At 36.2% G+C, this 24751-nt stretch overlaps 1 protein-coding gene across 1 annotated transcript in view; it reads left to right on the top strand.

Annotated features, from left to right (window-relative positions):
* Positions 1-6452: 6452 nt before the first annotated feature.
* Positions 6453-24751, top strand: part of ETV6 (ETS variant transcription factor 6) — a 296875-nt gene continuing 278576 nt past the window's right edge. Inside the window, exon 1 of the mRNA XM_052000102.1 lies at positions 6453-6558. Coding sequence (XP_051856062.1) covers positions 6526-6558 — 33 coding nt within the window. The 5' untranslated portion in view covers positions 6453-6525. The remainder of the gene's footprint in view (positions 6559-24751) is intronic.

Raw genomic sequence — 24751 nt, 5'->3', positions numbered from 1 at the left:
CTTTTAGGCTTTAAATGAACTAATTATTATAATAATTATGAAATTTCATTTTGCTAGTTTTAGCTCCTAATTCCAGCCCAATAAGATCTTGATTCTGTCAATTGATACTTTAGTTATCTCAGTTTTCTATAAAATGTTTCTAAAAGCAATTGATAATAATATTGAATAGGATAGGAATGAGGAAACCTTTGTAAATATATTGTTTCACACCAGCATCAGTAGTCCCTGAACTTGGACAAGCACCCGTAATACCTCTTTTCTGGTCATGAAATCTGGTCATAAATCAAACTTACCTTATTGTTGCTGTTCCCTCTTTATTGTCAGAGCTACAATTCAATACATAGCCATTGGTATAAATATTGAGATTTGTTCACACTAAAGTGGGTTTCCTACAAGAGGTCTCTTGGCACATATGTGCCTTGTTTCCTTTCTCCAATAAAATAAAGATTTTTGCTTGTAACATCATTAGCACTTTGGTTTTATTTTGTTTTGAGATTTTATTGTGGCTGAATTCATCCAGAAGATAAGCTACAAAAGATTGTTGTTATGTCAGGTTGAAGGCACACAGCTTGCTTGCTAGGTTTTAGCTCTAGAAAATAGGGTATCTCCTAATAGTAAAAAGAGACGGGTGGTCTTAGCATCAAGATCCTGAAATTTCCCCCTTTTGGCCAAAGTGAGGTCATTTTCTTGAGGGGACCCACTCTGGAAGTATAGGATAGCTAAGAATGAAGGAGAAAATGTCAATACACACTGGAATCAAGACCTTGATGGTTGGACACATAATGAAAGGGAAGAAGAAAAAAACAAACAATCCCAAACATAGGACAAATATATTTATATATATATATACTCAGCCCTCATCCAGAATCTTGGGACAGCTGTTGTTTCTGGATCTTGGCTGATTCTGGGTCTGTACTAGACAAAATTTGAATGGGGTTCTGTCATTCATTCAGGAGTAGGGACTTTCTTCAAATGATTCAAAAGTCCAGACCCACAAAATTGGAAGGTGTTGGAGTAATCAGTACTGATTGATTAGTAGGTGCCAGGTTTCAGATTAGATATATAGGCTGTTTAAGATGTATAATTGTGAGAAAACTACTTGCATCAATCTTTGAATCTGAGTTTCTGGTCAGCATGAGATAGGTCCTTGCTTAAGTGTCTTTAAATAGCATATAGAGAAGGTCCAGTTTCCTAGCGGGGAAGGGGTAATTTAAATAATGTAGTGAGGTGTTTTTTTTTTTCTTGAAAATTAATTAATTTTTCTGGTTATAATATTAACGTTTAAAATACACATTTCTTTTATTTATTTAATTTATTTTTAATTAAAGCTTATTTTCAAAATATATACATGGATAATGTAAATATCATTACATATATAATGTATATATCAACAAGTGATCCAATATATACTAAACATGTAAAATACACATTTTTTTATGAATCATGTTGAGAGAGAAAAATCAGAATAAAGGGGGAAAAACACAGAGAAAAAGGTAAACATAGCATGTGTTAATTTACATGCAATCTTTATAGTTCTCTTTCTGGATGCAGATGGTATTTTCTATCCAAAGTTTATTGGGATTGCTTTCAATCACTGAATCACTGAAAAGAACCAAGTCTTTCATAGTAGATCATAACACAATCTTGCTGTTATTGTATAGAATGTATTTCTGGTTCTGCTTATTTTGCTCAGCATCAATTCATATAAATCTTTCCAGGGCTTTCTAAAACCAGTTTGTTCATCATTTTTTATAGAACAATAATATTCCACTAAGGTGGTTTTTTAAAATGAATCCATAATCATAATTACATTAAGTCACATTACATTAATATCAAGTTACAGATTGACTAATCTTGAGAAGGGGAATTCACATGTCACCATGATAAGCAAGAGAAAATTTTAAAATAAACATCATGAAACATATGCCAATGCAATATAATGATTATCACCAATATTAACTAGCATCAAGTATTCTTGTATTCCAGTGACCCTTTCTCAAAATCTATTTAACCAGAACATTTTGAATCTCAGTTGTGTCATATAGTTATCTAGTCCCTGGACAACTTTTCTTGGATAATAGGCTTTTTTTTGAGACCATCTCTAAAAGGGGCTCTGCTTCTTTAGTTCCAAATTTAGAGGTTCCTGGACAATTCTGCCTTAATATTAATTCGGTACAATTACTTAAATTTCGTTCTCCAAATTTGAAACTTCAGAGAATCTCATTTTATATTCTATTTGCTGTTTCTGTTCTTAACTAAATCTGTACTTGATATAAGAATTAAAAAAAAAATTATAAAGTTCCAGCTCTTCTACCTTTTAAAATTATCAGATACTTTAGAAAATACTTTTAAAAAAACCATTATCAATACAATTTATGTGGAAAATCCTCAAACCAATTTTGAGAATTTATTACTAAAATATACTCATAGCCTGAATTTCCATGACAGAAAAATTTGGAAGCCAATTATATACATATGCATATAGTTCTTAGAAATAATTCTAATATCATTGCTTTCTCAAAATTTACAGTTCCATTTATTTTGAACTTTCATATTACATCTTTGTTTTATTACTTTTTCAAATCATTTCCCCTTTAAGAAGATATCAACCCTATGTTATAATTTGGCCACAAATACAAGTTTAAATTGTAACATGTTCACACTCATATAATATTCTAGATTCATAAATGTTCCAGTATCAACCTATTATTTAATATTTAGTTTTATACTTACAAAACATCTTGATTACAAAACTTTGCTACAAAAAGAGAGACATAGTTTTAACAATGTCATTCATATATTATAACAGAGAGAAAAAACTTCCTTAGTTCTGTTTGATTCCATATTTGAGTCATATCTGATAGCCAATCATGTAGTGACAGCAAGTTTAGGATTAATTGGGGGGGAGGGGAAATGGGGGGAAAGAGGAATTTTTTTTTTCAGAAAAGAAATGGTACAATAAAGAAATAGTTAAAAGGATCCTACTGTAGGCTAGATCAAGATCATCTTCAAATTTTTTTCCGATATTACATTAAATGCCATTTGCTACTACTGCCTTTATGACAATTCAGACAACTATCCCAGTAACCAAAAATCAAAACAATAGTAAATTATAATTCCAAGAATTTTTAGTTTAAATAACAAAATTTCACTAGCCACAACTTAAGGCTTTAATGTCTTGTCTGATGTTTCTCTAAGAGTTAATATTTCATTTATCTTTTACTTATAAATGAAAAGCCACCATATTCTGGGACTTCAGACATACAGAAAATACCTGAGAATTGATTTATCAATATGTTGAAGTTACATTTTAAAAACTTACCCACTTTCATAATAAACCAAAATTTTCAAATGAAAATTTGCTACTATGGTATACTTATTTTTTTTATAAGAAAATATATCCATTATACTGTGGCATATTTAACATGTATAGGACTGTCTGCCATCTGGGGGAGGGAAAAAATCAGAACAGAAGTGAGTACAAGGGATAATGTTGTAAAAAATTACCCAGGCGTGGATTCTGTCAATAAAAAGTTATAATTATTAAAAAATAAATAAATAAGAAAATATATCCATCAAACATTTAACAATTTTCAAATATCTATTTTTATCACATCCTTTTGAAATCCTAATTCATAATCGAATAGCATCCAGATTAAAAAGTTATTTTGCTTAACAGCCTTTCTACTATAATGGTCTCTCAAATTTCACAATTTAAGAGAATGTAGAAATACAATAACAACACAAAACAATATCATCTATTTAAAACATGAATATAATTTCAAATATCAATTCAGTGAATAACATTTCCACATTATCCCATATAAAAATCATTACTCTAAAAACTTTGGCATTTTAAATCTACTTTAAATTTATCAGGTATGGAACAATTACATTCAACTAAAGAAATGATAATTACACATTGCTTAACATAAGCCAGTCACTGTGTTAAGCACTTTACAATCATTACATGATCCTCATAACAACTCTAGGAGGCATGTACCATCATTGTTATTTTTCTCTTTACAGATCAGAAAATTGGGACAAACAGAGATAAGTACAAGTTTAAAAGTAAGGAATCTGCAATTAGGAGATCCAGGTTCAAATGACTCTTACTAGTAATTACCCTTACTCCTTTAAGCCTCAGTTTCCTCATGATGATCTGACATGCTTTTTTCAGCTTTATGATCCTAACTGCCCTTTGAAATATAGGTTATACTATTTAACATGTAAAGGACTGCTTGCCATCTGGGGAGGGGGTGGAGGGAGGGAGGGGAAAAATCGGAACAGAAGTGAGTGCAAGGGATAATGCTGTAAAAAATTACCCTGGCATGGGTTCTGTCAATAAAAAGTTATTTAAATAAATAAATAAATAAAATTAAAATTTAAAAAAAAAAAAAGAAATATAGGTTATAATGTGTGAATGGCTTTTTCTTGACCTAGTGAGTACTTAGGTAGAACTGGTCACTTATTACTTGGAAAAATGAAATATTCAGCAGGTCTCTGGAGAATTATCTTGGTTGCCTTAATTGTTAATACTGTTAAAAAAAAAAAAAGATTAATTGAGCATAATTTGTTCTAACTGAAGACACTGGCTCAGAGTAACTGCCACTTCCCTTTTTAAGAAGTGCTCAGACAATATAATGCATGGGAGCAAGTTTTGAAACTTAAGATGTTTAACAAGTTAACTGTAAAGTATATTCTTAATAATTCACAGGATTCCTCTCCTCTCCCCTCCCCCAGTTGGCCTTAGACTCTCTCCTACCTTAAGCTCTTTTATAAAGTCCTAATGGTATACTTCATTTTCCCCCCTCCAAACATCAGTTCCTCTAGAATGCCGTTTCCTTTTTCCTTCTTTCTTATCTACATTTACACATCCTGCTAACTTTGTAGTCAAGCAGCAAATTTCAGTTGTTAGGAAGTAGCTGTTTCTTTAAAAGGACAGCACTCACTGAATGCAATTTATTTCAAAAGGGGGAGGAGGTTGAGGAAAAGGAACGGGAACTAAACTGCCTTTGATAACTGTCTACTCTTTCCTTCTCCTGAATGCAGTTTTCGTTAGAGTGGTCCCCTCCCCCAGTACTCTGAATTCAACCTACGTCTTTCCTTTCCAATACATCTATTTTCCTAGAAAAAAAAAAAATCTTTCTGGTTTTATCTTCTAGCTCACTTTATCTTCCTAATCCATCATTCTGGCTCTGGCTCAGCCTCCAATGCTTTTGTCTCCAATGTCCCTCCCGGGCTCTCTCCAGATTTCCCTGTGTTCAGTTTGCAACCTGATCTCCCATTTCCTGGTAGATTCTCTTAAAGAGGCAGCAGTCAAGAAGAACAAAGGCTATTGTTTTATTTCCTCGTTTAGATTTTTCATCCCTAAAAGACTATCCCAGGTTTCTTTTGACCCACGGCATGGGCGCTTGGGGAGGGGAGGGGAGGGGAGGGGGGGGGGGGAACCTCCACCACTCATGCATTTTAAACGTAGCTTACTAGAGACTAGGCTGGTAACGTGGAGGTGTCTTAATAAATCCTGTAGTTTCCTAATGCAAAAAAAAAAAATCAATGTAACATTTAGAAACATCTTTTACTTATGTGATGCAGTCATTCGCACAAAATTAAAAAAAAAATCTTAGAGCATAAAGGGTTGCCGAGTCCGTGTTATTTTTTATTTCCTTTGCTGGTTTCCTTATTTCCTCCTCTTCCCCTCCCCCCAGGGATGCATCGGCCTTTCGAAGTTAAAGGCTGGGCACCCTCCTTCCTCTTAGTTTCAACACTTTCACCTGTTTTATCGGCAGCCCCTCCTCTGCCCCTCCCCCTCCCCTTCCCTTCCCCCCTCCCCCCCAGTCTCCCGTCCTGCATTTATTTCCCTGATGCCTGGCTGTAACCTGAGCTTTTATTTCCTGGTGGCTCCTTTAAGAGGCAGAGCTCTTTGCTGGGAATTCACGTCAGTTTCAGCACCGAAACTCTCAAGATCAATGAGCATAGAGGTTTCTCAGTTCGCCTTTCAGTTTCTCTCTTCCAGGAAGGAAAACATTCAGAGAGAAGGAGGGAGAGAAGAGAGGAGGAGGAGGAGGAGGAGAAAGAGGAGGAGGGAGGGAAGGAAAGGAAGGAGGTAGAAGGAAGAGGAGGAGGAGGAGGAGGAGGGGGGAGGAACGGACGGACAAGCCAGAGAGGAGAGAGAGACCCAGATAAACAGTCTCATCCACCAGACAAGCTCCAAGCCGACCAAAATACACCTCCCTCCCGGGTCCCCTGACCCCGACTCTCCTTTCTTCCCTTCCTCACCCCGACCGCTTCTTCCCAGCCCTCCGGAAAAGAACTGCAAGGCTGCCTCTTCTGCTGGAGGGCAGAAGCCGCAGGATCTCCGGGATTTGGATTTTTTTTGGGGGGGTGGTGGTGGTGATGAAGATGGTAGAAGAAACTTCTTAAATGATCGCATCTGGCTGGCTGTTTGGAGGATTTCTGGGTTGGGGAAGAGGAAAGGAAAGTGGAAAAAAACTGAGAACTTCCTGATCTCTCTTGCTGTGAGACATGTCTGAGACTCCTGTTCAGTGTACCATTAAGGTAAAGCTCTTTTTCCCCCCTCCTCCTCCTCCTCCTCCTCCTTCTTCCTCTTCCTCCTCCTCCTCTTCCTCCTCCCTCCATGTTTTAAAAAAAACCTTTTGGCTCGACCCCGGGGTGGGGGGTGGGAGGGAATCGGTGTTTGCTTGTTTCTTAAAAGTGGGTTTGTTGCAGTTTGTTCCATTCGCGATCGATCTCTGGGGCTCGAGGGAAGAAGATGCAGCTTGCAGTCTATACCCTTTAATTTAACCTTGCTGTTTGTCCCCCCCCTTCTTTCCTCTCTTGTTTTCGCTTCCTTTCCCCCCTCCCCTTTTTTTTGACAATGAAAAGCTTTGTCACAATTGGTCAGGAAAAAAAGCACACCAGCCTTGTTTTTTGAACTGTAAAACACCCCCGAGTGATTAGTGCTACCTTTTAAAACCCTGCCTCTGTATTTGCAACCCTAACATGTGGACTGGGGGAAATTAACTTTTATTCTGTGAAGAGTGGCTTTCTCTTCATTCTTTAAATCCCTGAACTTGCTCATCCTGCAATGTTGGATGGATTCTTTCTTTTTTTTGAGGATTGAGCATTCTCTTCCCTCTGATTATAATTTAAAGCTGCAATTTTGAAGGCACTGGAAAAAGAATCCTAGTGGCAGCTTTTCTTAGCATTGGACAATGAATGTTTTAGACTTTTTTTTTTTTTTTAAGATGATTGAACTTGCTGAATGGTATTTTATGATCAATGCATAGGTAAGTGGAGTAGGATCCCAGTAGATAACTCCTCTGGTGCATAAGGAAAATGGAAGTTGCCATAGCTAAAATGACCTTCTCTAATTGACAGGGCACCGAGAAATCTAATTGTAGAATTTTCCTTGTTTTCTGTCCATGTCTAGTTGTAAATGCAGCTGCCTGTGTGTAGTTTGCAAACAGCACTTGCCCTAAGTAGTTGCGTAATTAAGGTTGGTGGTACTTTTTCTGGGTTGCTTTTGAAAAGTTGATCATGTGGGAACACAAGAAAGACTGTACATTTCCCTACTTACTTTTCCCATCAGTGTGTATTTATTTGATTGGCTCACTTTTAGGAGAGCATGGGAGAGCAGACTCCTTCCTGTGCACTTCAGTTTCTTACAAGGAAGTTTATTGGTAGTTTGGCCTGTTTTATTTAATAAGTTATCAACACCACATTTTAAGTGGGTAGAAAAGAAATACAAAAATCAGTTTTCTTAAGTTTTTGGAAAAAGCTTCTGACACCCTCCTTCCATATTGAGGTGCTGAGTTTTATTTAGAATTTACCTGTTGAGAAAGTCAGTATTCTTTGTTATTATACAGAGTCCTCTGGTGGAAGTTAAATTTTCATAAGTTTTCAGATAGGGACAGAGATAGTTGGAGGGTTGTTTTTTATTGTTTGCTTTGGTAGGAGCAGGTGTAGAGATTTTTGCCTTAGAAAAAATAACCAGTGAAACTTGTGGGACTTAACTATTCATTCATGTATGGTGATAGCTGTACTTTTGGAGCACCTCAATTAAAGAACCTTAAAGTGTCCTGACACTTTTAAGAACACACATTTTATACTTTATAGATTCAATTCTCCACTGTGTTCTGTAAAATACTGTGGTATGAATAATCTAATTTATTTCATGCTTCATAACACAAACTGAGGTAACTAAATAATAAGAGTCTTAAATCAGCAAATTCTATTTAGCCGTATAGCAATAAATCCAACTTGAGGAAAATCTGCACCAGTAACAGGACAGTATTTTTAGGGGGAAAATATTTTTCTTGATTTCTCTCATATATCTACTGTTAATATGAATTTGGATGGTGGTTATGCCTGAGCCAGAAGGACTACTTAAGAAGCTCACCTCTTTGTGCCAGAATAAAAATGAAATTCTGCAAGTAGAAAAGTACAAATTTAAAGACCAACTCAAATTTGAAGCAAAACGTTTTAAGTGTAGCTTGGAAACCACATTTATAGTTTCAATATACATTTATTTTTATTATTGCCTTTTCTGGTAATTTAAGCAGATGTCTACTCATTATTACAGTAGAGGGATGGATAGGTGTCACTTGTAATTTAAGATGTCTTTAAAAATATATATATCTCTGTGTATATATCTCTATATCTATTTGCTTAGATGGTGTGTATTCTTTAATATTCATGAAAAGTTCAATTTCACACTTTCCCATTGCTTGATCAAGAATTTTAAAAAGCTGTAAGGGTCAAGAAGTGAAACTATAGGGGACCATTTGGAAATGGTTTGGGAATGTTTCCATTTCTTGGGATGTGATTAAAAAAAATTGCTGCATAATAAAGCATGTTTGCTGGCAGCCAACAAGCAATCCTTGCATGGTTTCTAGATTCCAGTAAACAACAAACTTTTCTTTGGAGTAGAGAATGAATGGCAAACATGTTTGAAGGGCAGTCTGATGGATCGGAGCCTGTGCCTTAAGTTGAGGACTTTTCTGTTGTGTGTGGGAGGGTATCTTTCATCTTCCCTCTCTCCCAACAGTGGTCCTTACTTTGTTTTATTCCCTTCCACTAGGGGCAAATCAGTGGGCACAGTTAATCCCTCAGCAACTGGTGTGGGAAAACCTGGAAAGACAGAGGAGCTGAACTGAACCTCCGGTTTGGGAAGGTGCTTTGTTTGTTACTGAGAAGCTTTTTTTTTTTTTTTTTTTGGATGGAAGAAAAGTTGGGATTTAAGGGGTAGCTTCCCTCCCAATGAGTGTTTTTGAGCCTGCCAGTCAGCCACACTTTTGGAGTCATCTCTTATCTATATGGTGATTGCTAATGCATTTCTCTGATTCAGCTTTGTTATTTACTGAGTATTTTGCAAGTGAACCTCCCCCTCTGCTTCACTGTAAACTAGTATGTAAAAATTAGTATTATCAATTTAATTGATTTGTCCAGAGTTGGGGGAAAAGTCAATTGAAATAGAATTGGAATTCATACTTTCAAGTCAGACTGCCTCCTAGTCTCAGTATGCCATAAGAATATAGATTTAAAGCTTAAAACTTTGGGGAGGGGAGGATTATCTAGTCAACCTTTTTACTTTATAGGTGAGGAAGCTGTAACTCTGAGATCCAGTGTTCTAAGGCACTATACTACCTCTTGTAATAGTTGCAAGCATAGAGTCTTAGGAGGAGATGGAGAGCCGACCTCCCTCAGGAAAACCTAAATACAAATTATGTCTTATATATCCACTATAAGACCCTTGGGTTCCTCATCTGTAAAATGGGGATGATGATAATAATAGCTATAGTACTTACCTCAGGATTGTTGGAAGATTCAGATAAGATAATGTGTTTTGTAAATTTAAAAATATCGTATCTAATCTGTTGCCATATCTTATCCTTTCTCAACATCTCTGGTATATGTTCCTTTTTCTTCACTCATATAGCCATTACTCTAGTTTCAGGCCTCATGATTTCTTTATATGTATATGGCAATAAGTCTTTATTTATTTTTAACTGAGTTCCCTGTTCCATTGAATTGCCAAGGTGGTTTTTTTTTTTTTTTTTGTTTAATGATTCACATGGGATTTACTTTAATATTTATGCAATAAATACATTTGAATACTCATTTTTATAAAATTTTTGAGCTTCAATTTTTTTCTCCCTTTCTCCCCAAGACAGAAAGCAATCTGATATAGGTTATACATGTATACTCTATATCAATCATATTTCCTCAATTGTCATGTTGTGAAAGAAAAATTGGAACAAAAAGGAAAAACCACAAGGAAAAAAAACCAAAACCCTGAAAACTAGTATGCTTCAATCTGCATTCATACTCCATTGTTATGGGCCAGAACTCTGAACTTGAAACAAAGGATTCTTACAAAGTACTAGATCAGTGGAATTGATAGAGACAATAGTTATCTAATTTAGCATGGTTCAGTAAGATTGATTTAATCCTATGGAGATATTATGGGCCAGAACGAGGTACTAAGTGGAATCGAGGAGACAATGGTTAAATCTAGTTTAGCATTGATTGAATCGTACAACAAATAATGGTTTCCTAGTGATATAATGAGTGGTTTGTACTCAGTGTACAGCATATAAGCAAGAAGCCTCAGCCAAGGAGATTCAGAGAGAAACGGACAGAAGGCTGGAGGCTGAAGGCTGGAGCACAAGCTCTTGGACTTGGACAGATTCATCCCATCTCACACCACCTTGGTGGCAGGCTCTCCTCCTTCGCTTCCCCACTGAAACCAAGACTCTGGAAGGCCCCCAGAAAACTAGCCAAGTCCCAAGTGAAGGATATAGGACAATAAAGGCTTTGGACTTTTACACCTGGCTGCACTTGTGGTGATTACTGAACTGAAATGAAGGCAGCTGCCTCCAGAGGACCTCAACAGAGAACACTACATTTTACAGAGAATATTACACTCCAGAGTTCTTTCACTGGTTGTTGATAGCAAATTCTCTGACGAGTCTTTCAGAATTGTCTTCTAAGTCTTACCATAGTTAATCATCAGACAGTGTTGCTATTACTGTGCTCAGTGTTGTTTGGGTTCTGCTCCCTTCACAAGCATCAGTTTGTGTAAGTCTTTTCAGGTTTTTTAGAAATCAACCTGTTCATCATTTCATATGGAATAATAGTATTCCATTCCATTCATATACCACAACTTGGTCAGCCATTCCCCAGTTGATTGGGCATCCCAAGGAGATTTTTCTAAAGAACTCTGAGTTCCAGTGGCCAGAATCAGTTACAAAGTCTATTTTTTTGGCATTTAAAATTCTTTATAGCCTGGTCCCTTCCAATCTTTCTAATTTTCTTGCTGCCCTTTCCATCACTGTCTTTTGTCACTGTTTCTGTCCATCTTTCCAACAACCTGGAGAATATCTAAGTAATGAGATTGATGTCTCATTAAGTCACTGATGCTTCCTGTGAGCTCTCTAAGCATCTAAGGGTCACATACCACCCTCACTGATTAGTCAGGAGTCTTCTGAATGACCATCCACAAAGATGGGTCAGACTATGATTAATGCTTTGTTGCATTGGGATTTAAAATCTGCTTTCTTTTGATAACTAAAGGAGGAAATTGGGTGAAGATAAATAAACGCCAACTGGGAAATTTGAGAAATGACGTTGTCAGGCAGCTTTAATTTTTCCTGGTTTCTTTATGAGGAAGAGTTTCTAGGATATTCAAACTGCAAGATATCTTAGAAGTCAACTTATCCATCCAAGTCATTGTAAAGATGGGGAGATTGAACCTTGGAAAAAAACTAAGTTAAGCAACTTTACTGGTGGTCTTCTCAGTCAACAAGTGTTTGTTAAGCACAAAAAATCTGCCAGACTCTAGGCTTACTGTTGGGGTACATAGGAAAATAAGGATGGTTTCTGGGCTCATGGAATTCCCATTTTAAAGTGTCTGTGCACAGATATATACACACATGTACAACTAGTTATATGTAAGACATAAAAATCATTGATGGAAGGTAATCTAAAAGTCAAAGGCATTAATTAGTTGGTGTCAATCAATAAGCGTTTATTTAGCTCTTACTATGTGTCAGTACTGTGCTAAGTTTTGGGGATACTAAAAGACATTTGCTTGGAATAGAGTTCAAGTATACATACCTCCCCACCCTCCCCACAATATGTCTTAGTCTTAAACATGAATTTATAATAGTATACTTATGCAACAATTAGAGCCACTATTAGGGGCTGAATTCCTCCTAGATATCAGGTATCTTTGCCATTTTCCCCAACTATTTTATTTTGGAGTCAGAAGATAGCTAGCGTTGAATTCCAATTACAATGACTAGTTATATGTCTTGGGCATGCTATTCCATGTCTTTAAGCCTCAGTTTTTCCTTTTATAAAATGGTAGTGATATTTGCAATTCCCAATCATTGGGTTGTTGGGAGGAAAGTGCTTTGTAAATCATAAGATGCTATGTAAACATTATATATTGGTTATGTTGAGAGCATTTTAACACAGGGCTGGGGCTAAATAAATATTAGTTGACTGAGTGGATTTGGAACCAAGAGATTGAAATTCCTATAGTGCCTTAAAAAAAAAAAAAAAAACTTTTATATTGAAATTATTAGAAAGCTCAATACTATGTTAAATAAATGCTGAAAGTAGTTATTCTTTACGTTGATATATCATAATTTGTCCATTCCCAGTTGATGGGCATCCCCTTAACTCTTTGCTAACTCAAAAGGAGTGGCTATTAATATTGTTGTACATGTAGTTTCTTTTATCACTTCTGAATATGTATTACATTGTAATATTTCTGGGTCAAAAGGTATATAGTTGAGCAACTTTGGGCATGTAATTCCAAATTGCTCTGCAGTATGTCTGTACCAGTTTACAGCCTGTATCAATGTGCCCCACTAACCAGAATCCTCCAGCAATTGTCATTTTCCCTTTTTTGTCATTTTTCAAATTTGAAGAATCTTAGTGTTGTTTTAAAAAATTTTTCTTATTAGTGATTTGGAATGTTTTTCATATACTTCTTGACAGATTTTTTTCTCTTATTTTTTGAGAACTGCCTGTTTATGCCTTTTGGCTATTTATCTCTTGGGAACATGCTTTTATTCTTATTTATTTTAATCTGTTTCCTATAAGTGTATATCTTGAATATCAGAACTCTATCAGGCAAACTGGCTGCAAAGGTATTTTACCAGTTAACTATATGGCATCTGCTTTTAATTGCATTGGCTTTTTTTTTTTTTTTTTTTTTTTTAAAGCAGTTATTCATTTTTGGTCTCAATTGGAGTTATATGATTTGTCAATGGTCATACAACTAGTAAGGGCCTAAGGTTACTTTTAAACTCAGATCCTCTTACTTCAAGACCAATGCTCTATCCACTGTACTATCAAGCTGCTCCTAATTGCATGAGCTTTGTGCAGAAGCTTTTCAATTTTATATAATGAAAATTTCCCATTTAATCTCATGATCTTTCTTATCCTTTGTTTTGTTAAGAATTTATCATTTAAATGATAAATTATATGAATGATATCATAATAACCAGCATATGTTTTCTCATTTGATCCCCATATTAACCCAGCAATTTAGGTGCTATTATTGACTCCATTTTACAGATGTAGAATCTGAAGCTTAAAAGAATTTATATCTTGTCCAAGATAATGTGGCTAACTAAAGTCTAAAGACCTCCTTTGTGCAAGGAGACTTTCCCAAGCCCATCTGACATATCTCTAATTTATTCTGTTTATATATTATTTGTATATGGTTGTTGGGGCAGCTACCTTGCGCAGGGGATAGAACTGGGGAAGAAGATCTGGAATCAGAAAGATTGATCTGAGTTCAAATCCACCCACAGATGTTTAGTAGCTGAGTGACCCTGGATAAGTCACTTAACCCTGTTTGAGCCAGTTTCCTCATCTGTAAAAGGGTTGGAAAAGGAAATAGCAAGCCACTCTATTATCTTTGCCAAGAAAACCCCAATGGAGTCATGAAGAGCTGAACAGCTTTAAGCTTCTTGAGAGCAGGGATGATTATTTTTTTCCTTTTCTTTATCTCCCCTGAACATATCAGGGGTTCAATAATTGCTTGTTGACTTTTTCCCTCCATATGAATTTTGTATATTGGGTTATATTTCCCCTTTGGTAGTTTGGTGTAGCATAGAATAAATTCATTGAGGTAGTGATAAGGATTTGTTGACTTTGTTTTCAGTATATGAATTTTGTTGTTATATTTCTAGCCCTTTGTAGTTTGTTATTATGCTGAATAACTAAATTAACTTAGGTAGTATTCTTATTTTACTGACACGTCAAAAATGTCTCTTTAATGATTAATTCCAATATTTCTCTAAGGCCTGTTTTGTAGTTACTCCTTTATGTGTCATGGTATCCAAACTGTCAAATATTTTGAACATCCTCTAGTTCTTTTGAATGAGATTTCTCTTTTAATCTCTTCCTGCTGGATTTTTATGGTAATGCACAGAAATGCTGATGATTTATGTGAGTCAGAGGCGAAGCTCTAATGGCACTACTTTCTGAGTTGGGGTTTGATGTGGGGCTGTAATGAGGTACTTGAAAGCCACTGAGTATTTAACACAAGGAAGTTGACTTAGTCCTAACACTTCAAGGCTGTGCAGCAAGGATGCAAGGGCACAGTTACTCTGGACATCCCTCCTGAGTCTTTATATGGAAATGGGCTTGGTCAGCAAAACAAGGGAAAGTGACTGGAGTAGGTTTCAGAAATGCAGGTAAGAGGGCTATAGGCTTCCTATGATTGGGACTTTTTATGTCCTTAGAGGACTAGGAAATTGTGTCAGGGAAGTCAGGACTGTTCAGGTAGGGACAAATTAGACTTCTTTCCTACATCATGTGGGTTGGAGGAAAGATGCTGTATTCTGTCACATTGTAGATGGATGATGATAATTTATGCTAGATAACACTTACTTGTTTTATGTCCTGCTACTCTGTTGAAGTTTTGTTTCAGTTTTTTATTGGCTTTTGAGGATTCTCTAAGCAGAGAATATCATCTGCTAAAAGTGAATTTTGTTTCTGCTTTTCCCATGTTATTCTGTTATTTTTGTTTGACTTTTTGCTGCTATTACTAGCATTTCTAGTACTATAGTAGTGATAATGGACATCCTTATTTTCCTTTGTTCTTAATGAAAAGTTCTCTATAGTTTCTCCATTTTATAAAATGAAGAAACTATAGAGAACTTTATATATATGTACATATATATGTAAATACTTGTTGTTGTTTTAGATAGATATTATCTGTAATATAAGGCCATCTTTTCCTATGCTTTTTTATTAACTAAAATGGATATTTTGCCAAAAGTTTTTTTTTTTTTTGTAGCTACTGATAGTCAAAGAATTTTATAGTTTTTATTATTAATGTGGTTTTAAAAATAGTTATCCAAATATTGAACCAACTTAGCTTCTTAGTATGATTTAACATGTTCATAGTATATAATCTTTTAATTATGTTGATGTAATTTCCTTGTTTATATTTAATTCAGTATTTCTGAGACTATTCATTACAGATATTATCCTATAATTTTCTTTCTTTGCTTTGTCTTTGGTTTAGGTATCAAGGATATATCTGTGTCATAGAAATAATTTGGGCATCTCCTGTTTACCTAGTTTTGTAAACAGTTTATGTAATACTGGAGTGAATTGTTTAAACATTTGGTAGCATTTACTTGTAAGTCCATCTGGTTTTCTTTTTTTTTTGAAAGTTCTTTCATGGCTTGTTCAATTTATTTTTCATCTGGGTATTTTATATTTTTGTTCATATTAATCCATTTCATTTAGACTTATCAGTTTTTCCCATTCTTTTTTTTTTTTTTTACTATTACATTCGGTTAATTTTTTTATCTTTTCTATATTCATTTTCAAATTTTGAATTCCAAAATTCTCCCTTCCTCCAGGAGTCCCTTCCCCACATGTTGAGAAAGCAAGCATTTTGATATACGTTACACATATGAAGTCATGCAAAACATATATTGATAGTAGCCATGTTACTCCCTCCCCCCAAAAAAAGAAAATTCAAGAAAAATAAAGGTAGGTGGGGAGAAAATGCTTCACTTTGTACTCACATAAAAGATTTTATTGGCATATACTTGATCAAAGTTTTCAACTATTTTTCACTTTTTCTTTATTTGTTGTGAAGTTGTTTTCACTGTTTTATACCATTGTTTTGCTTTTAAAAACTTGAGTCAGATGAATTAAAACTCTTTGTTCTTGTTAAAAATTAGTTCCTAGTTTTATTCATTAAAATAACTTTTTTGCTTTCAGGTTTGTTAATTTCTTCTTTCACTTTGAACCTTTTTATTTTGGTGTTTAAATAGGTTTAAACATTTCTTTTTTGGTTGTTTTTCTAGTTTCTTTTACATGTATATCTAATTCATTGATTCACTTTCTCTTTTGTTGATGAAATTGTTTAAAAACAAACATTTTCACCTAAAGACTGCTCTGCTTTGGCTACTTTCTGAAAGTTTTGATTTGTTGTCTCACTGTTGTCAGTACTTTGGGATAAAATGATCTATTGTTTCTGTGATTTTTTTTTTTTTTCCCCTTGATCATTTGGATTAAATTAGTCTCCATTTAAATTTGAAGACTTTCTCCAAAGTCCTTTTATCTTTATTGCCTTATGGTCAGCAAACAAAGTTAAATATTTCTGCATTTTTATGAGATTTTATGCTTTAGTACCTGGTCAGTTTGGGAGTTTTTTTGTTTTGTTTTGTTTTGTTTTGTTTGTTTTTAAGATACCATGCACAGCTGGAAAAAAAAAAAAGTACATATTTATATTTTCCTCTACTTAGGTTTTTATTTTATCTTTGTTGGTTTTGGTGACTATGAAAGTTTACATTGAGATTTCCAACTTTTGTAATTTTGTTGTTTATTTCTTGTAATAAGTTAACTTTCGAGATTTCAGGAGGTGACCCAGTAGATTATTTCTTTTTTTCACTTTGTCCTCCTATTTAGTTAATCTGGGAAGCTTTTCATTTATGATTTCTTGAAATAACGATATTCATCCCCCCCCCCCCCTTTTGTTCATGGTTTTTAGGCAGAACGATTTTTAAATTGTTTCTTCTTGACTTGTTTTCCAGATTAGTTGTTATTCCACAAGTAGGCATATTACATTTTCTTCTATTTTTCAAATCTTTTAATTTTGTTTTGATTCTTTTTGTTATTTCATGAGGTCATTGAATTCTCTTTGCTCTATTCCAATCTTCAGGGAATCTGTTACTTAGGTAAGTTTTTTTTTTTTTTTAACTTTTTATTTTCCTTCCATCTTTTCTCTCTATATATCATTTTTTATTTTTTTAAAACTTTTTTTTTCTTTTGGGCATTCTTAGTTCTTGTGGCCTTAGTTTTTCCCTGAGCCCCTGAGGCTTTTTGGATTTCTGCATCTCTTGGGAGTTCCTTTTGGACATCTCTTGACCCATAATATTTCTCCACAGTTGTCTGTGCTTTGTATCTCTTTAATCAAACCTTCAGCCTGAATTCCTGATTTTTGACCTGACAGCCTCTTGTAGGTGGTTTTGTTCTGGTCTTGATTTGGTGGCCTCTTGTGACTTTTATACTACCTCTGCTGTTCCTGGACTCGGAGCACTCAGAACACAGTTTGAGGCTCCCACAAAGGATCTTTTTTCAGTCATAGCACAGTCTAACAGACTTTTCTGGGGCTTTCCAGTTGGGGGCACTGCTATGATTTTCTGGTCTGTTTACCTGATCTTTCTCAGTGGGGATTTCTCTTTGAGGGCTGTCACTTCTGATTACCTTTTTTATGCAATTCTGGGCTAGATAAAAGATGCGATTCACAGTCATCAAAATAGAAAGAATAACTAATAGTAACACCATTTAGTCTTGATGGGATTTTTTTGTGGGGGGAAATGGGCACACTTGTAATTGTTGGTGGAATTGCAAAGAAATTCTTTAGGAGCAACTTGCAGTACATAGCAGTTTTTTTTTTTTTTCTTTTCCTTTTAATTGCCATCCCTGGAAATTCCTTTGTGAGAAATATTTCCTGAAATTGTTATCAAAGTGAAAAGAAGAGCCATCTGAAAATTTCCACAGTATTAGTTGTAATTGTAAAAACATTGCAGTCTGAACATTTGTTCAGCCATGGGGAATGGCTAAATAAATTATGATAAAATGCTATGGAACAATTCAGCTGAGATAGACGAATATGAGGAATACAACGAAATAAGAAAAGATTTGTATAAAATAATGCAAAATTTAAAAAAGCAGAAGTAGAACCACATACTATATGTGTTCCATAACCACAGAAGAGATGAGTGAATGGGAATGAAGAGATAGGAATTTATTATTACATTGTCTTTGTTGAAATCTATTTATTTAAATGTAAATATTGCAAAGTAATCTTAATAGATGATTAATAGTAATCTAATAACTTTTTTTTTAAAGGTGTATTTAAAGACTGACTCATTTAGTCCTTTAGGGAAATTGGAGAAATATAGGTCATATAGGATATTCTGGGGAAATTGAGCCACTTAATAGCTCTGTGGATTTGAACAAGTTAATTTGTATAGTAAGAGTTAATGTCCAAGGGATTGATGGATAGATTTTAGAGGATCTGTAAAGTTGGATGGGGAAAAAAAATGACATCTTTACTTTCTTTAATCTCTAACTGAAATTTAGCATTTTGTTCACTTATTTTAAAAAAGTTATTCCGAGAAGGGATCTGTGACATAAAGAGGGTTAAGCTAGATCTCTGAGATCACTTTAAAATCTGCTCCTATGAGCTGAATCCTATAATCCAGACGACTTGGAGACTTGAGAGAGGGCTATGTGAGGGAGACTGGTGTCTTGTGAAAAGAAAATGATCTTCAGAGGAGGAGATGTTAGCAGAGGTCAGGAGAGGAAGGAGTTATTTATGTAAAAAATGAGAGGAGATGTAAAAATTGCAAATCCTTACTAAAATGAGTAGGGAGGAATTCAGGGAATCATCCTGTGAATTCTAGGTGCTTCTTCCCCTGTATATGGAAGTTTGATTGACAAAACAGTAACCCTAACTTTCTAAAGCCTAGGAGTAAGTCCTGCGTTCTGTTCATCATTAGGCACAAGCTACCTGAAAAAGTCTCAGACTGGGTAAAAGACTTTGCTTTCCATGGATGGCCAATATTACACCATTTACATGAATCATTCTTCCTTTTTAAAGCAAGACGAAATAAAAAAAAGCACTTGATTCTGTGAGACGTAGCTACAGAAAAATATCATTGTAGGAATAGGGAGGGAGCTCAAGGGAGAAAGTACCAATTCTGTACCCCTGGATTGTACAAACAAATTCTGTCAAACTAGAGAGGTCTTGCTGATTAACTTCACACGGTTTATTATTTTTCCAAATTAAATTTTGATATTCTGATGTTATGTCTGACTGAACCTTTCTCAAATTAAAAAGGTTGCAGAATGTGGTACCAACTTACAACAAAACACTTTTTTTTCCCCATGTGAATTAGTTTGGGAGAAAGTACTAATGTGTTTTTAAGTGAGAGACAGTGTGATAAAATACAGTAATTGTGTCTGTTGGTAGAAGAACTGGATTCAGGGTAGGCATTGTTGTGCCTACCTGGAATCCCTGCTACCAGAAATACTGGGGCTGGTGGACTGCTGGAGCTCTGGAGTTTTAACCCAAAAGGGTGTTCACACGAGGTCCAGCACCAATGTGGTGAAGCCCACAGGAGTGAAGGGGTACCAGGCCGCTGCTAACCAGCCCCATCTGTTGCTAAATCAGGCTCTTGTGGTTGCTTGGGGGAGTTGGGGAGACTGGTTTCACACTTTGGTTTGAACATTTACTAGCGGTGTGATCTTGGGCAAATCAGCTTTTTAAAACCTGTTTTTGTTATCAGTGATCTAGGGATGGTGATACTTTATAATTCCCTGAGGTATGTGATGAGGAAATGCTTTGTAAATGGTAAAAAGTGTGATATAAATGTGAAACTTAACCATTATCAGCTAGCAACCTCTGAACCTTAATTTTCTCATTTGTAAAGGGTTAACACAAACATTTGTAATCCCTGTCTTCAGTGGTATTGGTATAATGGAAAGACCCCATCAGTTGGGAGTCAGAGAATCTGAAGGTAGATTCTTAATCTATTACTTATTACTGGTGTAAATTTGGAAAACTAGGTGCTATAGGAGATAGTCTTGGTCCTTACTTTTGAATGCTGCTACAGATACTATTGCATAGTGATTGACTTACTTGCATGGGCACTTATAGCTCCTTGTGCCTCAATTTCCTCATATATAAAATGGGGATAATTGGGGTATCTACCCCAGAGGGTTGTTGTGCTATATAAAATGCTTTAATCACTACTTAGGATGATGTCATATAAGCACTGTGGGCCTCAGTTTGGCTTTTTGTAAAATGAGTGGGGTTGGACTTGGTCTGAAGTTCTTAACCTTTTTTATGTGTGCCATGGGTCTCTTTGGCAATCTGGTGAAGCTTATGGATCCTTCACAATAATGTTTCAAAATGCATATTTATGCACAATGTGCCCAAAATGCACAATAATGTTTCTAGATGAAAAGCATAGAATTACAAAGGAAATCAATTATATAGAATTCATTATAAATTTTGAAATATATTAAAATATATTTTAAAACTATATATTTAAAATACAAATTTAAATTATATATTTAAAAAACAAAAACAAATTGATAGGTCCTAGTTAAGAACCCTTAAACTTAATGATCTGGAAGGTCTCTTCTAATTGTAAATCTTATGAGGGGAAGGAGCAAGTGAGACGAAATATGTTAAATTTTCAAGTGCTTTATAAAGAGCATTTTTTTTTCAAAACATATATGTACTTTTTCACATGTAACATGAATATATTATATTAAAATATTAAAAAGTATGCAGTGAGACTGTTGAGTGAATGTGTATATGGTTTCCTCAGAGTCTCTCCACTAAGAGAAACAAGGATATCATAAACACTAAACATAATAAAATCTGCCAGTTCTTTTTTGCTTTTTTGCTTTTTAAGTGCTTTCACTAAGAAAGTCTGATATTCAAAATTAAAAAAACAACAACCCTATATTATGTAATCCTCTCAAGGACAGGAACTGTCTCTTACCTTTCTTTGTATCCCTAGCATAGTGCCTGGCACATAGTAAGTAAAGCTTGTTGATTTTCTGATTGATCTGTGTATTACCCTCTGAGGTGCTATTAATTTTCCTGTTTCACAGATGAAAAAAACTGAGGATTAGTGGTTCGGTGGTTTGCTCAGGTCCACACATCTGGCAAAAGTCTGAAGGATGATTGGATTTTTCTAACTGAAAGTCAAGCACTTCAGTTATAAAATTGCCATCTCTTGTAAGCTGGGTGGTTCTCTTGTTTGTTACTACTTGGAATGTTTCTAAGGACCTGGAGTGATTTGGGGGGATTAATGTGGGGGGGGGCTGAGACAGTCTGGTTCAGTTGAACATGGAATCATGGGAATATAGGCTAGAATTCTAATTTTACCACTTATTACCTACATAATCTTTAACAAGTAACATCGCACTTGGGGCCTCAATTTTCTTATCTGTAAAATGATTTTTAGCATCTTGGACTAGATGACCTGACTTTTAGCTGGGTCAGATCAGAAGATTTTGAGACCCTTCATGGAAAAGTAGTTTGCTCCCAACTTCTCTGTGAGAGAAAGGAAAGGGAAGTGAAGTTACACAGAACCATAAAAGATCCCTCTGTTAAGGAGACAGAGAGGACATAGGACGCCTTATACATTTGCCTTTTTTCCTTCCGTCTTTCTGGAGCAACTTCCAAGAGAGAAATGGGAGCAACCACAGTGTCCAAGGACCACATGGAGAGGGAAGGATGCCGTCCAGAAGTAACTGAGTCTTGGGGATTACCATGATGGTTCTCCTTGGCTTTCCCTGAGCCTGGGATGGAGAGTAACCCCTAATCCCCCACTCTTTCCAACTCCCATTCCTCTTTACAATCCTCCGGTGTATGTGATCTTGGTTTTTTTTGATCATGTCATGTGATTTTCTGAATCTGATTACTAGGGAGAATGACCTGAGAGTGGAATTCCTCAAAAGGTAAGAGCCCGGAGTAAGCGCTAAGATAATAGATTTTTATGGCTTAATATTTGAACAAAATTCCATTTCTCACCCAGACCATATTGAAACCCAGCCAGCGAAGGTCAGTAAAAGCCCCTTCTGAGAGTACTGCTAAAAAAGCGATGCTGCCTTTGTGGGGCTGGATGCTGCCTTTGTGGGGCTGGATGCCTCCGCCGTGCTCGCCTTTCTGCCCTTTTAGAAAGCGTATGGCCAGGACACCTGCGTGGCGGTCCGGAGGCTCAGCTGCTGGAGCATTTTGAGCACCACTTTGTGGTTAGCTCGAATACATAGACACTGGGAGCTACTTTAAAGGCCTTTGGCTGGATAATTAACACAATGGTGGCTGGCTCCCTGTATGATTAAGGGAGGAAGTACTGAGTCAGTATCACATAAATTACTTCTGAATTCCAAGGGTTCGGGTAATGGTAGCTTACATTGATATAGTGTATTAAAGTTTATATGGTGCTTTTTTAACTCTGTGAGGTGGGTTATTATAGGCATCCTCATTTTATAGCTGAGGAAACTGACGCACAAAGAGATGATGGGATGTGCTTAAAAATGATTAGCATTCAGTCAAGTCTGACTTTTTGACCCCGTGAGCAGTTTTCTTGTCACTTCCTTCTCATTTTACAGCTGAGGAAACTGAGACAAACAGGGGTAAATGACTTGCTCGTGATCATCCCAAAGTAAGTGTCTGAGGCTAGATTTGACCTGGGCAGGATGAGTCTTTCCGACTCCAGGCTCCGCACTCTAAGTACTGTACCACCTACGGTCACACAGCTGTTAATGGCTGGAGCTGGGTATTGAGTGTGAGAGATCTCTTCCTTCAGGAGCAGAATGCTTTCTACTATACCACAGTGAGGAGATAAGGGAGGAAGGGAGGAAAAAGGGTGAATCACACTCAGTGTTATCTCCATCTAGATCAAGGCTTCTAAATTGGACATCCAGTGACCCTTCCTTGGGTAGGTGGAGAGATTTCAGTGGGGTCTGTGAACTAATCTAAGGGAAAAGACATTTAATATCTGCTTTACCTTTGAATCTGGACAACAAAGAAGTCTGAGAATGGGCCCATAGGCCTTAGCAGATTGCCAACAAAAAGGTTAGGAATTCTTGTTTTAGACTTAATTTACAAAAATAATATTCTAGAGATAAATCTGTGCCATTTGTCTCTATGAATGATGTTACCATCTAAGAATGATTAAGTGTTATTTGTTATGTGTCAGATTGGGGGCCTCAGATGGAGAAGGATCTTCTTCTAGAGGTGATGGTTCTCCTTCCATGGGGGAACTTCAGGTTGAGGCTGAATAACCATTTGTTGGATGTGGATAGTGGAGTTTTTTGTTGTTGTTGTTGTTTGTTTGTTTTTGGCTGAGGCAATTGGGGCTAAATGACTTGCCCAGGGTCACACAGCTAGGAAGTGTTAAGTGTCTGAGGCGACATTTGAACTCAGGTCCTCCTGACATCAGGGCTGGTGCTCTAACCACTGCACTACTGGCTGTCCCCTGATAGTGGGGATTCTTTTGATTTAAAAGTTGGACTAGCTGATTGCTGAGGGTCCCTTCTTCAATTGCGTGATTCTGAGAGCTGATTCTCAAGCATCTTGAGAGGCTTATGGAGACATGAGGGATACTATAGGTTATTTTGCTGCCCAAAGTAGTGAACTCATTTTTAACAACAAAGGAAGGCAAGAAGACTATTATAGTTGCCCTCTCCATAGGAGGCTGCTATGGCTAAGGAGCTGCTAAGTATGTATAAAGGGCAGGTGTGTCTTCCCACTAGAGAGAAAGGCAAATGAATAGACTGAGAATACACCTCCCAATTTTCCAGGTTATCAGGGAAAAAGAAAAGGGTCCCCTTGCCTTTTTTATTTATTTATTGTTTTAAACAAAAGAAAACATCCAGGAACTAGTGAGGAAAAAAAGAAAGAATCAGATAAGAGAGACAGAAGAGAAATCCTGTCCTAACTCGAGTTGGAGGATAGAATTTGACACAGAGGAGAAAGGGGAAGGACCATTGGAGCCAAGGAAAAGTTAAAAAGAGGCTCTTGGGGTAAACTGAGGAGCAAGATCTCTTGGGGAGTTCTTTGCACTGCAAGGAATAATGAATGTGAATCCCCAGATCATTTGGCCTTGGACATGAGAGGAGAAGAGGAATGGTAGGAGTTTCCTCAGGAGCAATCTGTCTGATTAATATAAACATTCCTGTGATCTCTTGTGCCTTCCTAGGGCAATGGATAGCTTTTCCAGCACCTGTAAAACAATGATGACCACTCCTCTGGTGATTCACATGGGGATAAATGATACTGCCAGAGCTATCTAGAAGGCATTGTTAGTGATTATGATATCCCGGGCAAGAAACCCAAGACCTCAGGGCACATAAGGGGTGCTTTTTTAAAAAGCTGGTGCTGAGCAGTGGCCAATCTTGGGAGGGGGAGATGAATTGTGAAATGAAGAGCTTCTTAGACAGGTAGATTTCTGACAACAGTATCTGGATTTCTGACCCATGGCTTAAAATACAGGAATGATGGGGCCCTGTGTAGGAGAGGTGTGCAACTAATGAGAACTGGTTTTTCCTGGAGAATTACAAATCTGATAAAGAGAGCTTTAACCTGAAAAGGGAAAAGGATAAAGCTACTCCCTTATATCTGCCTACCAAGCCAGATACCTTGAAGAACAGGAGCTACAATGTGGGGAAA

This window comes from Antechinus flavipes, chromosome 5 (genome assembly GCF_016432865.1).
Source record: "Antechinus flavipes isolate AdamAnt ecotype Samford, QLD, Australia chromosome 5, AdamAnt_v2, whole genome shotgun sequence".
Classification (NCBI taxonomy): Eukaryota; Metazoa; Chordata; class Mammalia; order Dasyuromorphia; family Dasyuridae; genus Antechinus; species Antechinus flavipes.
Note: the sequence above shows the minus strand (reverse complement) of the source record. Positions and strands in the feature narration are given on the sequence as shown.